The 16,568-nt window shown below is 36.4% G+C and overlaps 1 protein-coding gene across 3 annotated transcripts in view; it reads left to right on the forward strand.

Moving 5' to 3' along the window:
• Window positions 1-16,568, forward strand: part of ADGB (androglobin) — a 112,879-nt gene that overhangs the window by 6,451 nt on the left and 89,860 nt on the right. For all 3 annotated transcript variants that reach the window (XM_062641949.1, XM_062641948.1, XM_062641950.1), the window contains exons 2-5: window positions 8,511-8,646; window positions 11,580-11,672; window positions 13,866-13,937; window positions 15,722-15,910. In XM_062641949.1, coding sequence (XP_062497933.1) covers window positions 8,511-8,646; window positions 11,580-11,672; window positions 13,866-13,937; window positions 15,722-15,910 — 490 coding nt within the window. The remainder of the gene's footprint in view (window positions 1-8,510; window positions 8,647-11,579; window positions 11,673-13,865; window positions 13,938-15,721; window positions 15,911-16,568) is intronic.

Consider the following 16,568-nt stretch of genomic DNA (forward strand, 5'->3'; position numbering starts at 1 on the left):
TGCTGCAATCTTACCAGCATTCTTATAGCTGAATCTAAGGCCTGCTCAGTCTTTTTAGCAGGGAGTGCTAGAAGAAACAAACTCAGGAAAGTTAGTGGTTCTAGAATTTCTGAGGTGCTGTACAATTATATGGGGAAACATGATTGCAGATTCCCTCTTGGAATCACATACAGTAGAGATTGAAAGAGATCCTCAGCTTTCAGCTTTGGAGGACAGCCGTAACAAGTGGGAAGTCTTTGACCGAACTGCTAGTGGTTTCTCACACAGAGCTCAGTGGAGTGGAACTAAGATTTCCCCAAGTGGCATGTTTCTTCTTTTTGTTTGTTTTTTTTTGTTTGTTTTTTTTTGTTTGTTCTGAGTTTGAAAGAGGTATGTACTGCTGCAGATAGGCTGTTCCAGAAGCTATAGATCATTATTCTCACCTGAGTCCCATCTTTCTGCTGGCTCATTATGTACTGAGCAGTCAGGTGTTTTCTTTTATCATTTTTTTATTTGCTGTGTTTTATGTTAGATGCATTATTTTTCTTGTGTCATGAGAACACATAAGCAGTACTTTCTTACTTCTACTACTCAGTATTTTCTGTGTTTCCACTTTGTTATTTCTCCAAGCTCTAAACTACTGCCTGTCCCTGAATTTCCAAAGTTATTTTTACATTGCCAGGGTGATTGAACCAAACATAATATTTCATACAGAGGACATAAAATTGATTATACTCAGTGCTGCTGTACTAATTTCTTGTACTGGACATCCTGCTTCTAATGTGTCCTAGTTTTTTATTTGCTTTCCTTGGCTGTACTTGAACAGAGTTCTTAATTGAGCTGTTGTCACAGAATGTCTGAGGCTGGAAGGGGCCACAATCTAGTCCAACCTCTCTGCTCAAGTGGGGTCACCTGGAGCAATATTGCTCAGGACTGTATCCACGCAGCTTTTGGGTGTCTTCATGGAAGTGGAGTCCACAACCTCTCTTGCCAACCTATTCCAATGCTCAGTCACACTGTTGGTTTTTTTTAAAGTCTAAGTGACCTCTGGTGTGGTAAAACATACAAGGCTGGCAGATGAATGACTTCCAGGCCATCTGATACCTTCTGTTGTCAAGGGTGTTTTTCAGATGCGTAAAATGGTGTATTTTTCCCATTAGTTATTAAAAGCTTTTTTTATCACAAACATCTGGCTCCATAGAATCAGGAGCTGAGAGCTCTTATTACAGCTCACTCTTGCCATTGAAAACGGCAGCTGAGCTTTTCTAGTATTGTGCTCACAGGCTACAGATTTGTGACTTGTGCTGCTGTTGAAAGCAACAGTGTCCATGCTTGTGTTTTTGAAGTCTGTAACTTCACCTTATTTTGCTTCTGGCTTTGAGGCACTTACTAATGATAGCTTGTGCAATAACACTATTTTTCTTCCTGCAAAATAGAGTGCAAAAATAGAAGGTTAGGAGTCCAAAATTCTAACACATCCCGCCTCCCATTAATATGCAGGCAAATAAAAGTAAGAAAACATGTGGATTTCTAACTTGTAAGTTTAAATGTGAGGCTAGGTTGACCATTCTGTCTTAGCAAATGTATGCACATTTGAAGCACGCTCATTCTTGGCAAGTTACTGAAGTCTATTAGTAGTTCATCTGACACCTGCAAGGATGTCAGCTATGTTTAGAAATGAGAATATTACACTTGAAAGTAGTGATCCAAATTACAGACTCTTTTAAAGATAATGTGCCTATAAAGAATAATCAGTTGGTATTCTTCATTTTATCCACAGTTTGATCTTGCTTCACACAGACAGCACTATGTGCTTTCTGAGGAAGAAATCCTACCCCAATACACAAAAGTGACAACAAAACCTGTTGTAATAGGTTTTGCAAACTACTATCATTGCAACTTAGATGCTATTTTTTCTGCTTATTGTACCTGAACTGCATCCATGGCTTAAGTCTCTTCCCAGACATTCAGACTAGCATATTTTAACTACAGAGAGTCCTTTGAGTTTTGGCTCTAGTGTCCAAGATATGAATAGTGGTAAGTTACAGTAAACAACACCTAAATATTTTGGATTTATTTTGTAATCACTACTGACTATACTACAAATAGAGAAGACTGTATTCTCTTAGCTGCTTATTAGATTGTATGATCATGATTCATTCTGGCCATTCCTCTTCTGAAGAGTGGCACTAGGTATGAAGGAAAAGAGCAAATAATTTTTCTACAGTTACTGGTACTTGGTTGAATATTCTCATATCCTTTCTAGATTCTTATGAACTTGAGTGTTGCCATGGTTTCTCCTGTGGATTTCTAAGATATTCAGATGCTACTTAAAAAAAAAAAAAACAAAAAAAATTCAGTGATTAGAGTTTCAAAGAACTTTCTGCCATAAATGAGGGTAAATGAGGTCTTCAACGCCGACTTTTGGTTTTGAGTTCTGAAAAGATAAGGGAAAAAGTGAAGTAGCTTCCCCACAGGGCGCATTTGAAGAAGTTGAGCCATCTGTTTGTTCTCTGCCCTCTTTTTCTGAATATAAAAGCCTTTAATGGGACCAGAAATTGTGTTTTCTAACTGCTCAAAAGGGAAGGGACGTGTTTCTTTACTGCTTCCTGGCAAGTGAAAAGAGCCCAAAAGTTTCATCTCGATGTGACCCAAGATTGATATCCAGTGGGGAACATGAGATGTTAGGTTCCTCACTCCCATCTCTTTCTTGAGATTGATCTTACTTCTGTACATATAGAGGAGTTCAAAGCATCCAGAGCAATTCAAGGAGGAAAGAAGGATGAAAGTTTCAGCTCTGAGCTTCATTCACTGGTGTGCCAGATACCTAAATATCATTACCTGTTACTGAATCATATTTGTTAATGATTTGCCATCCTAAGTGACATTAGATAGATGCTAATAATGTATTTTCTGGCATTTGAATGAAACTAAGATTTACAGTGTAACGGTTGTAGACATTTTATGGAAAGAATAGATGGTATTTAATGAAAGATAAAAGATTGGCAGCATTCTGGGGAACAAGGTAAAAATGGTGAGCATCAAATAGATTTTGTCTTTTGTTGGGATATTGCTATGATAAAATCCAGATTTTTTTAATCTTTAAAGAACGCGATGGGTAATACCCTTGACCATATAAAATACCTACAGGGAGCACTAAGATGGGATGAAGTGATAGCCTGTTGGCAATTATTTAGCAACAAATGCCCTGCTGTGGAGATAAACAAATACTTAATAGAGTGAGTCAAATAAAGAGCAAACTCGCAGTCATTTTGTCTACAGAAAGGCTAACATATAAATACCTCATCATACCATACTGCCTAAGTGTATCATGCTGCAAATAAAATGGCTGGTTTGTTTTAACAGTTGCTGTTACAGATACCAATGCTTGGTCTTTTGATTCTCCAAAATGTGCTTTAAGCGAACACATATTTTACTCTCCAGTTGAAGCTGGCTAAGAACAGATGCATAAACAGTAACTGTAGCTCAGCTGCTGAGTAGCAATTCATTAAATCAATCAAAACAGCTTTCAATTTTGCCTCTCAGCCCTCAAGCAGAGATCTCCATACAGTGTCCTAAGTCATGAAAATTTTTGTATTGATTTCTTAGGATGATAATGTAAAGCAGATCTTAAATTTTGAAACTTAAATAGGTTTAAGAGAAATAAAAAAATGAAGCCTTTATGAAAATAGGGAAAGGGTTTTGCTGCACAAGCTACGTCATAAGGAAAGACAAGGTTTGCCGAAAGAATAAAAAAGATTAGATATATCCATATACATAATTAACTAACCAGAAAGCCTGAAGAAGTCATTGATGTGGTGGAATTCCTGGGATTTTTTTCCTAATTTCTAAGGTATAGACATGGAGACAGAAAAAGCTGAAGCTGTCAAGTCTCCAACCAGATTTCTGCATAAAGCCTTGGAGTCATTGTGAAAGCAGTACTGGCATTGTTATAGAACTACAGAACAATTTTATCTGTTTCAGATATTCCCAATCAAAATTATTGTGTGAAGATGTCTCATTTCCTTCTTTGGAGTTTTGTTTTGTTTTATTGATTAAAGGTGCATCTAACTTTTGCAAGGGAGTGTTAGGAAAGAGAGCATTAAACCTTTATCTGGAGGAAAGAATAAAAAGGAGAGAAAGGTGTCTTCCTTAATTCTAAAAAACCTGCATAGTGTCACAGAGTTATTATTGTCTGCTGAACCAAAATTAAAGGAGTACAGGGAAAGGAAGGTAAAGTAGCTAAACTGTTCTGAAACTAAATACTCATACTTCTGTAATTTTCTTGAGAAGACTCCCTTCGGTGTTGCTGGGTTCTGTGGGAGGAATGGTCATAAATAGTTTACAGGTAGATTTACCTACTTTAAGAAGAAAATGTTTGCTCCCTAGACTCCATTGACCATGCTGATAAGATCTTGCTTACAGAGTGGGTGAGCAGCCAAAGTGTGTATGTGTGCAGACTGACTATGTTTAACTCGAGAGAACACATTTCTGGTACCATGTGGGCTTGCTTCCTTTCTCTTTATTAAATCTTAAGGCTCTGAAAAACTTAGATTGCAATATGCCTGCAAGTTTTCTACCTGTTGTGTTTGTGTATCCTGGTGTTCCCTATTTCCCCTGTTGGGACCATGTCAATTGTACCAGTATTCTTGGAGAAGCTGCTTAGAGGCTCAGAGGTGAATTAGTGCTAACTTTGTAGTGTTTCCCTCATTTGGCAATTTATTCTTCCTTTTTCTCCTTTAGGGTTTAGCACAGGATTAAAAAGAAGTCTGCCAGTAAATTAGTGTTTAAAATACTATTGCACAATGAAGCCATCCAGTGTGAGCATAAAATATCAGTAATGGTTTGCATTGTCCTTGTGTCTGTTAGTTTGCTTCAAAGAATTCTCAATGAATTATATTATTCAGTTCTTGTAATGCAGAAACCTAATAGCCTTACCGAAATACAGTATTTTAATAAATTCAGATGTCTTTTTAATTTATTTATATTTGGAGTCCAATTAAATTGCAGTTCTTTAAGAATTTTCCCAAAGTATTATTGAATCCTTTTTGAGAAGTAGGAGCATTGGGCTTCCCCAAATTAATTTAGACATCTGTCAGAGGTAGCGCTGTTTTCATGTTTCTCACATTAGTGTTGAGGGTATTCTATTATGTCAGAATGTATTGGAAAGTAATTTTCTGTCTTGGTGTGATAGTAATCTAGGCAAGTCTTTTCATATCTCACTTTTTTAAAAAATACAGATTTTTTATTATTCCATTATCATCCCAAAGCAATCTTACAGCAGTTACTAGAATTACTATTTGATTTTATTTGGGAATGGTTTCAGAACACCTTTATCATTATTATTATTGAGTGAAACTTCCATGCTTCTCTATAAATATTTAAAAGAGCAAATGCAGACCTAGAGGGAGAAAAAGAGATAAAAAAATATAGAAGTATTTCTAGAATTTTTAAAATCACTACATGTGTCACTCATATTTCATCTGAAATAAGGAAAAAGTAGAAAAAGTAAAACAATTAACTTGTCATGTTTTGCTTGTAAGTATATGTAAGAATCTGCCAGGAGTTGTATTTAAATCAATGTTGAAAGAGGCAGAACTTCAAATATCACAGATATTGGAACTGTCAGTACAGTTAACATTCTAGTTTTTATTGATCTTTATGGTTGCTGTTAAGACAAATACAGCAGATACCTTAAAACAACTGGAAATGTTACAGGCATTCCTAGTAATCAAAAGAAACTGAGAAACACTTCAGGGTTTTCAATTGCTTGTTAAGTATTATTGTATATGTGGAATGAAGCATCATTTGAGCCTTCCAGAAAATGCTGGAGAAAAGATGATACCATTAATGAAAGGTCACACGTAACAGTGGGAGGCTGGAGGCCATTTACAGATGACTGAGGTTACAAAGATGGAAAAGCAGAGCAAAGTATCACTCCAGAGAATTCACCTTCCTTACACTTAGGGTGGCAGAAGCTGTATTTTTTTATTTGCACAGCAGAAGGCACAAATGGCATTGGATTTTCACAGCTGTCTTCCAGTAAGAGTTACTGGTAGAGTGGATGTAGTTATTGTCTAGCTAATGACTAACCATGTCTTTGTCCTTATTATTGCTAACAACGCATTATCACATAATAATCACGCAAGATAGAAAGGTACCTCTGAAATCCATCTAGATGAACTCTCTGCTCAGAGCAGGGCCAGCTTAGATTAGGGTGCTTAGTCCCTTGTCCATTTGAGTCTGAAATATCTTGAAGCACCGTAGTTCCCCAGATTCTCCTTCTTGCCATTTGTTTTTTTGAGTGTGATGTCTTTTTTCAGTCATCAGAAACTTCACCCCATTGCCATGGTCTTTTGAGTGTGATTGACAGGAGCCTCAGAGTGACTCCAGTCAGCTTCCTCAGTACCTTTTCTCACATTCCAACTAGTCCCACGGAGCTGTGTGTAGCCTGTTGGATTAAAATGCATCCTAGCTGCCTTCCTCTAATTGTACATAATGCTTCACTCCCACAGACCCTGTTAGTAGACTCATGGGCTGGGAAGCCTAAGTGCCAAATTTGCCAAGAAAAGCCAAGACGCTAAATGGCACTGAGTAACAGCCTTTCCCGTGTACTTTGTCACTAAATTCCCTGCTTCACTGAGCAGTGGACTATTTAGTCTTCCTTTTGCTGCCAGCATGCTTACAGAAGCTTTTTTTCCTTGTTTTTAATGTCCTTTGGTTATTTTGACTCCAGATGAACCTTTTCTTTCGTAATTTCATTGCTCTACACTTGACCAATGCCTTGTCCCTGTTTCTGGGAAGTAAGGCATAATAGTATTTTCTGGTGTCAGTTGATATGGACCATTTTCCCCTAGCCAGACTACTCCTGTAATCTGTGTTTGTCTGTATAATATAGCTGTAATTAATGTTGCACCTGTATAGGAGCAATGAAGGAATATTGTGTACAGCAGCTAAAACAAAGAGCATGTGATTTGTGACACGGTGACTGTTTATTTGAAATGTCAAGTGCTTTGTGCAAAGTGATGCTGTAAATCAGAATCAGGGTTTATTCTTTTCTGTGGAGTTACCAGAATTTCAAGAGAAAGCTAGAATTCTGAGATTAAAATGTGAGTATGGTTTTATCACTGATGATCTGTATACCAACGATCAGTATAAATATCCACATGATACACAATACTTGGCCAGGAGTTAAAGAAAAAAAACTGTTCTGAAATATAAGAAATAGTGGAAGCTGTCCCATTCAGATCTCCTGAAGATGTTGGTTTCTACAGAAACAAAGCTTTATTTTTTAAAATAAGTATTTTTTAGCACCAGTTTGTAAGAACACTCTCCAGCTGTAGCCCAAAACCACTGTTATCTTCTTGGTCTCTTCGACATATTTGTAGGAATTCTACTGTTTCTTCTTAAAAAAAAAAGCTTTTTATAGCTGATATAAATAATGTAATAGAAGTATAAGGTAAGTATATTGTTAAGGCTCCAGTAGTAAAAAAGTCTCTGTTTAATACTGTATTTCTGCTGTAGGACACTGCTGAGTATCACTGACGAAATTCTGACCTTAGTCCTTTTTCCTTTTCGGTTGAAGTCCATATGTTTTTAATGCAGTACAATTTATTTAAACCCTTTTTCTCAGTTTTTGGTGCCAGATTGCTTCTTGGGTCCCAGCAGCTTCTTCCCTTTCTTATTTTGAGTGGACAACATGTATATTTTATTGCCAGTGGGCTTGAGTGAATATAATTAAGATGTGACCTGCATATACTTTGCCTGCTTCCAGGTTTGTTAGTTAAGGAGGAAGGGGCTACTGTATTCTAATTCTAGCTAATTCAGTTTTTCAGCCCTTCATACTGGACAAATGATGTGCACAGGTACTACAAGTGCTGGTTGGTAGCTATGAACATGTTGTGTCTTGTGAAAATCCCTTCAGTCTCAGCAAAGTTTTTCTCTGAGCTGTGCATCCCAGGAAGAGGGTAGTGAAAGTGCAAGTAGCACAAGAGGTCCTGATAATGAAGATGACTGGGGACAGACAGACTGGTCTAACAGTTCACAGGTGCCTAGAAGTGGGATTCCTTTTTCCCCAATAAATTTTTATCCATGTCAAGCTCCTTTTGGTTGGTTAAAGAAAAGAAGTTGGGGTGGGGGGTGAAAAGGAAAGTCTTCGGATGGGTGATTGAGTTGAATTGGGTCATGAATGCTAGGAGTGGCACAGGAAAGGAAGGAGAACCCCGTGGCTTGAAGCAGGGGAAAAGGAAGAGGGAGGATACTGCCCTTGGATTCTGCTTTCGTACTTCAGTTGTCCATTTACTACAGCAATATGAGAAATTCTCATATAAATGTATTTACATATTTTGTTGGTTTATACCTAATAAAACCATTTAGCACTTCTATAGGCTTGCTTATCTTAGTGACAAAAAGTTATTGTAGTTACTTACACTAACATTTTTATTACAGTACATTAAAAAAAATAAAAATCTTCCTACTGCCCTTGCCTAATATACTGTTTATTTTTATTCATGCCTCTGTTTGTTTCCCAGTGTAACTGTGTCTTCCAGTGAGAAGTGGAGATTTCCTATTTGGCCAGAATGGAACGAAGCAGATATCAATGCTGAAAAATGGGATACTGGAAAAGCTGGAAAAGAGAAAGATAAAACTGGGAAAAGTCCTACTGCAGTAAGCTGTGTGACATATATATATTATTTTGACTTTATTTTTTGTACCTGTATTTAATAGAGTATTTGTCACAACTTTGATGATAAAAGGACTGGGAAGTCTGCCATATGAGGAAAAGCTGAGAGACCTCAGTTTGTTCAGCCTAGAGAAAAGAAGTCTCAGTGGAGACCTTATCACCATGTTCCGGTATTTAAAGCGTGGGTACAGAGAAGATAGAGACTCCTTTTTCACAAGGGGTCAAATGATAAAAACAAGGGGTAATGGGCACACGGAACTCCTGGGGAGATCCCAACTTGACATGAGGAAAATTTTTCACAATGAGAACAATCAGCCATTGGAATAATATCCCCTGGGAAGTGGTGGATTCCCCAGTGTTGGACACTCAAGATTTGGCTGGGCAGGGTGCTAGGACATCTAGTCGCGGTCATGCTTTGCCTAGAAAGGTTGGCCCACGTGATTCTTGAGGTCCTTTTAACCTGTTTTTTTTTTTCATCATGGAATCATAGAATGATTTCAGTTGGAATGACTTTTAAGTTTCATCTGGATTTTTACTCCTTCAAACTTGGAACTAGATGATCTTAAGGTCCTTTCCAACCCTAACTGTTCTGTGATTCTGTGATTCTAATGTATCTGCATTTTACTTTGAAATAAAATTATTTCTTAAAGAGCTTCTTAATTCATTTTAAAGTGATATTTAAAATCAATTTAATACCATGCTTGATCATCTGCATACAAATTCTGCATTGTTCATGTGCTCATGTGTGAACATAGAGAATATGTATTCTTGTGTGCTATGTGTACATTAGCATATGTTTCTAGATTTTATTTTTTTTCTTATCCAAAGCATAAATTTGTTGTACTCCTGTGAGACCAAAGTACTGTTTAGAGGCAAGGTGTAGGTTCTATACTGAATGCTGCCATTAATTTGACAAGTAAATAATTTTCCTATGTGTCTTTCTTCTGTTCCATTACCACATTTGGTGTGTTTGGTCTGTGCTCTAAACATTTATCTAGCAGTGATCTGTTAGGTCTGCCAGACATTGTTATAATGGATAAAATTTAAAAATAATTGTAACTGCAATATTTCTTTTTTAGCATAAGAGGCATTCGGAGGTGCTACTGGATCATTCAGTTCTTCAGTCACAAGCTGTATGAAGCATTGCTCTTTTTACATGTTTAAAAGAGTTTTTAAATTTGTCAGGCACAGCAGATAAAGTTACAGATCTAAAGAATATTCTAATGTGGCCTCTTTTGATCCAAGCAGCTAGCCAGAATTCAACATTGTATAGGGTATTTCAGTTAGAAACAGAATTAGTGATGGCCTCCAGTACCTTTGATTACACTTAGAACATGAATATAAACAATCCTATTTTCTTGAGTGGAAGAGGAATTGATTGGAAGTGATTTCTTTCCTTGTAATACTAAAGCCCTTTTACCAAGTATCTCTACATGATTGATAGCCTCTCTTAGAGCAGAGCAGTGTGCTGTTGAGATTGTACATTTCACCTTGTCTGGTTTTTGTGCCTGTTTCTTGCCTGTGCTCCTGTAGAACTTGTGGTTAAGGCTCCTGCCATTAAACCACGAACTTCTGAGACCTTGCAATTGTCTCTTATAGCCACCTTAAATAACAGATAAGCCTGATTTTGTCAGTCAGCTAAACCTACAGTATCCTTTCTTTAAAGTATTTTTTCACTTGTAAGGTAAAGAAAGGTGTCTCTTCCCCCCCCCACCCACCGTGGTCCTCTGCTTTCTTTTTCTGGTATGTGTAGTGTTTAAGTGCTAAACTTTCTTGTTATACCGCATAGTCAGGGTTGGATGCCTGTGAAAGCAGAATATAAACTTTGTTAATACAGTTCTCTATGATCTAGGCTACAAGGCTTCCTTTAAGTTTTCAGAAAAGTAAGTATTCCTAAAAGATTCTTTTTCCCCCTCAACTTAGCTTTTTCCTTTATGTACTTGCAATAGTTTGTTACAGATTGATATGTTAAAGGAACTTACACAATGAAACAAATAAGAAAAAATGGCAGGGAAAATACTATTTTGGTGTCTTTAGGATGTGTTTGGTTTTTATGTTTTTGTACTGATTTTTCTTCTGCCTTCCTTTAATCAGTAAGTACTCAAATTATCATACTTTTTTCTTCCCAGAAACTCTCATGTTTGGTCTGTAGAAGATAGAGTACATTGTGGACTGTGAAATACACAGCAGTGTACAGTATGCCTAAAAGCTATTTAAAATTCCAGGCACAAATAAAAGGCACTAACCATGTAACCAATTAGTTTCTCAGTCAGCAGTATGAGAGGCATCTCCTCATCCTACATTGTGCTATTAAGTAAATAAGTTATCATATATCCTGATGTCTTCTGTTCACACGGAGGATAAGTATCACTTTGGAAATGAAAGTTTGAAAATTATATGAGACTCTCTCTCTTTAATGGTCTTAATTCATAGTACTGTATAATTACTGTTCTGTTTGGTTTCTATAGCAGTTTTAAATGCATGGAACCTGCTTTGTTTGTGTGGTGGTAGGTATTTACTTTCAGTCTTCAATTTAGAAAGCTTTAGAAATAAGTGAGTTGCAAAAAGTACTCAGGGAGAACTCTGTACAAGCGTGCCTGACTTAAAAGCTTAAATAGTTTTTTTGGGAGGTTTTTCTGAAAGGTGTAAAAGAAAGAAAACATTTCATATAGATCTATTTAGACAGTGCAGATCACATGGACTTCTCAGAACAATACAAGCAGCTTTTGTACTGAATCTTCATTTTGGGCATTGCACTGTTTTTAGTTCAGTTATAGATACTATTAGTTCCATTAGTACTATTTTTTTCCCTTCAGTGAATTATCGTGTGAGCAATATATTATTTTCAATCTTGTGGAAGATACAATACTGTAATTAATGAAATATGTTCCATTTTGTTCATGCCTATTTTATGTAGCATTTCTTTGAGGATCCTGAAGGGAAAATAGAGTTGCCAGCATCTTTAAAAGTACATTCATGGAAACGTCCGCATGAGTTTTTAGCACATAAGGTAAGAAACAAGCAAAGTTGTAATGAAAACATTATGCTTGCCTAGCTATATCACAAGCAGAGGAAAACTGATAGAGGAAATTATTTCAATAGATAAAACCCACTTGATCATGCATAGTCATCCTGTCCAGGAGACCACTGTACACATAAGAGTCGCTGACCCATGTAACAGTCAACCCATACTGCATATACAGCTTGGCCCTGAGACCTGCATGGTGCTGGGTGAAATCTGTGGTTGCTGGATAAACTCAGGGAGCTCAAGGGAGGAGCCAGCAGGCAGCTCCCACTTCTTACTGGCGGTTACACCACCTGCATCTCCTTGCCTTTATCTAATTGCAAGTTCTTCGGTGAACATTCTTTCTGTTTTATAGTAGAAGTGATGAACAGAGATATTTTATTGTAAGAATATCTTGTAACAGCTCAAATCCTATCATAGCTCAGTAATACCAAAATGGGGTAACCTTTTCCATGGGTGAGATCTGCACAGAATGCTGGATGAGAGGCCTGTTTGATGCTGCACAACTTGGGTTCCCAGTGTCTAAAAGGACCTAACGTTATCTGTACTAATCTCTTGCCTTATAGTTAGCTCTAATAACAGCATTTTAAATGACACTGTATGGAGTCTGAGTGCCTTTCTTACTGGGATGACAATGGGCCAGCACTTCCTGGTGCAAAACATTACTGTAGAGTAACCTTCCAAGCCTCCTCTGCTTCTTGACTCCATGGCAAGTTCTGTTTCTTCCAAATTAAGGCTTCTATTGAGCAGGTATCTGAGGTAAATAGCTATCTTCTAACCATGAATTAGCTATACCAGAAGTATAGTACTTTTTTCTTACTTCATCTATTGCATTTTGCCAGTCTGCATACAGAACTTGTCCACATCTTTGGCAGTACTTGTCTGGAAGGTAACCATAACATTTTAAAATGATGAAAAGCTCTTATTCAGTTTATTTTTAAAATGCAAAGAAAATAAACAGCCTACCATTTCAAAGGTTAGTGTTCAATGCTGTTGCTAATCTAAGTTTTAAAGCATTTTTGCTTCAGACTAAATGCTTAAAATTTTAAAGCACTTTGACCATCCTTTCAAATTTTTTAGGCTTGTCAGTTTTCATTTTGTCAGCTTGTCAGTTCCATTTGTTATTAACTAGACACTAAACAGGTCTAAGTTTAATTTTAATAGAGGAAGGAGAGGAGGTCAGGGGAGTAATTGACAAGACCAGGAGGTTGGATGAGAAACGCTGCCAAAATGCATAAACTGAGGTATCTGAAGGATGAGGACAACACAGCTGGCAGCCCAGAAAACCATGGAAATGTGTATCTGCATTAAAAATAGCTTTGAAAATCTATAGCACTATGAAGAAAGCATTTGCTTTCTTTAAGACCTGATTGAAATTTTGATGCTTGTTTTGGTCTAGTATATTTTGAATCAGGAAGCTATGATTAGTAGAAATTTTTAAGTTGTTAAAAATTAATATAAAGGTCAAGTGACGAAAGGCTATTAAGATGATGCATGTTGCTACCTAATCTGTTAATAACCATAAAAGAAAGCATAAACAAGTTTATTTAGTGTGGTAAGCAGAGAATCAGGAAATGATCACCAATAAGGGATGAGATGTACAGCTATATTTAGTTCAATAAACTACAATCCTAGTATGTTATTTCTAAGCTGCATAAAAAAGAAAATGGACTGAATGAACAAGTAATGTCACCAAAAATATGTAATACAGTCAAAGGTTTGATAAAGACTCTGTTCATACTGACAATACCTTTATCGAGCTGGCCATGAGCAAACAAATACCTTTGAGTCTTGGTGGGGGGCCAAGGAAATCTCAATGTATGAGACAGTGTTATGGTCATGATTTAAATACAGACCTGCAAATATTGTGAATAAATTGGAGAAATCTCAATTTACTTATGTAATTATTTCATTTGTTATTTTTTTTAATTTCCTGGTAAGAATAATGATTTTTTTTTTTTTTTTTTAAATTCTGAACATTTACATTTTAAAATATTTTTATAAAGAAATAGTAGAGCAATAACAAGATTTGAAAATCGATGCCCTTTAGTTTGCAAATGTCTAATAAATATTTGTTGAATGTCTAACATTTGAATGTCACTACTGGTAAACATTAGTGTTTATTTAATTTTTTTCAGATAATTTAGCTCTGGAATTAACTAATTTACTTTCTCCTAGATACCTGTGATTGTCAAAAATGAAGCCTCATTTGACCTTCTTTCAGAAAATGAGCATATATTTTGTAGTGAGGTAGGTAGAAATACATTTATGTCCCTCTTAAAAAAAAATTTCTTTCATTTTCATTTTTTTAACTTTTTGAATTTTACTCCAAATTTCTACATCAAGAAACAAGTTGTGTCCAATTTCTTAGTTGAAAAAAGAATGATAGGAATAAAATGGTAAAGAATCATGTGGATTTGTATAATTACTGTTTACCTTTTCCAGAATTTGAAAATTATATCAAGGATGGTAAGGGATTTTACAAAAATGTGGGGTGGGATTTTTTTGGTTTTTGGTTTTCCTTTCTCTTTTCCCTTCCCCTTCCCTTTTTCTTCTCTCTTCCCTCTCTTCCCTCTCTTCTCCTCTCCTCTCCTCTCCTCTCCTCTCCTCTCCTCTCCTCTCCTCTCCTCTCTCCTCTCCTCTCCTCTCCTCTCCTCTCCTCTCCTCTCCTCTCCTCTCCTCTCCTCTCCTCTCCTCTCCTCTCCTCTCCTCTCCTCTCCTCTCCTCTCCTCTCCTCTCCTCTCCTCTCCTCTCCTCTCCTCTCCTCTCCTCTCCTCTCCTCTTTCCTTCTCCCTTCCCCTCCCCTCCCCTCCCTTCCTTTCCCCCTTCCCTCCCCTCCCTTCCTTTCCTTCCTTTCCTTCCTTTCCTTCCTTTCCTTCCTTTCCTTCCTTTCCTTCCTTTCTTTCCTTCCTTTCCTTCCTTTCCTTCCTTTCCTTCCTTTCCTTCCTTTCCTTCCTTTCCTTCCTTTCCTTCCTTTCCTTCCTTTCCTTCCTTTCCTTCCTTTCCTTCCTTTCCTTCCTTTCCTTCCTTTCCTTCCTTTCCTTCCTTTCCTTCCTTTCCTTCCTTTCCTTCCTTCCTCCCTTCCTAGAGCAAATGCATCCTTTCTAATGTATCTTTTATGCTTTTCATTCAAGCTTTCCTGGTCATGTTCTTGGTGTGCCTGCATGTATGTGCAAATGTCTGTCGCCTAGCCAATCTTTTCCTTCTCTCCAGAGTTGAATACATGTTTACTGAATTTCTATAGATCAGGGAAAAATAGAAAATAGATCAAGCCAAGGCTTCTGAATGCCTTCGTGATATAGTAGTTCTTCATAATTTCTATTTCATTCAAATTGAATTCAAAATTCAGCACCAGACAAACTGTATGGGAGGCAGCCATCAAGCAATAGAGGATGTAAATTTTGCTGTCCACAGAACCACTAACTAATTTTAAGGAAAGATTCTTTTAAAAGCTTATTCTCATTCTTGTTTGAATAAATCACTGTAACAGTCTGGTAATACTTCTGAAACTATAGCACACATCAGAAATTTGCATGTTAGAAAAACACATGCTAAAGCATGATTAGTTAAAGCTTCTATTTATTTTTTTTTTTTAAACTACTAAATACTTCTAATGATTTAGAATTGTTTCTTACTGAGTACAAATAACAAGTATTAAAAATACTGATTTTTGGTATCTATATCTAGTAATAAACAGTTAAACAAGTGACAGTTCAGAGCTCCTGTAACATAATTTGTTTTGAAATCATATGTCCTCGCTTTCCTTTGGTAAATGATGAACAGCATAATTGATATTGTTCTTTTCCTTGGTTTCATGAAGTTTTGTGTTATTGCAGGTAGATATTATAATGGTTTTAATAAAGGGTTTACCAGTGAAATTAATTTTTGCATGAAACCATAGCTATACTTTAATATAATTGATTAATTTGAAACAGAATCTTTTCTATTTTTGGATCATTATAATGTGACTTGATTTTATTTTTCTAACAGATGTTAGCTAAGAAACTTTTTTTGCTATTTGTGTCTTTTTTCAGCTGATGAGATGGATTGTAAGTGAAATTTATGTAGTCTGGAGGATATATAATGAAAAGACCCTAACTAATGGAACATCCACACTTTTTTGGAAGCCATGGGAACACATTTATGCATTATGTAAAGCTACCAAGGGACACATGCCACTGTACAATAACTATGGAAAATATGTAGTGAGACTTTATTGGATGGTGAGTACAATGCTTAGGGTAAGTGTTATTATTATTGAATGGATATAGTTTTTCAGGTTTTTTAGGAATAGAAGTGTTGACAAATTGTTGCTGAATGTTAGTAAAAATGCCTTTTAAGTTCATGTGGTTTTTGTACAACTCAGAACTTGATAAAACAGAGTTTTTCTTGAAAAGGCAATATTCTTTTTTTGTAGATGATGTAAAATTTTGCTGATTATTAGGAGATTTTTTTTTTTTTCTTCATTGCAACAAAATACTGCATTTGAGTTCATTTGCTTATTGCATTGCAGAAAGAGGATCCAATAATGGCAGTTGCTAGTGTTGCATATATTCAAACTATTGGAACAACTTTTCTGATACCTGTGACTTTTTTCGTGGGTGTGTCAAACAGCAGTTTTCAATGTCATTCTTTAGCCCAAAGCACATTTCAGTGCATTTTAAAGAAAATAATTGGTTCATTCTGTATCACATAGAGAGTGGTTAAAACAATGTCGATTTAAGTGATTAATTTTCACCATTTGTAGTTTTGTTGAGCTGCATGTGGTGCTTTCATCCTGTTTTTACAGAGTTTGATTTTCATATCTGTCCTGGGTTCAGCAGTAGCAGTCATGTTTCTCCTTCGTGGTAGCTGGTGCAGTGCTGTGTTTTGACTTCCAGC

This window comes from Pezoporus occidentalis, unplaced genomic scaffold, assembly GCF_034315485.1.
Source record: "Pezoporus occidentalis ecotype Australia unplaced genomic scaffold, CSIRO_AGI_Poc_V1 ctg7, whole genome shotgun sequence".
NCBI lineage: Eukaryota > Metazoa > Chordata > Aves > Psittaciformes > Psittacidae > Pezoporus > Pezoporus occidentalis.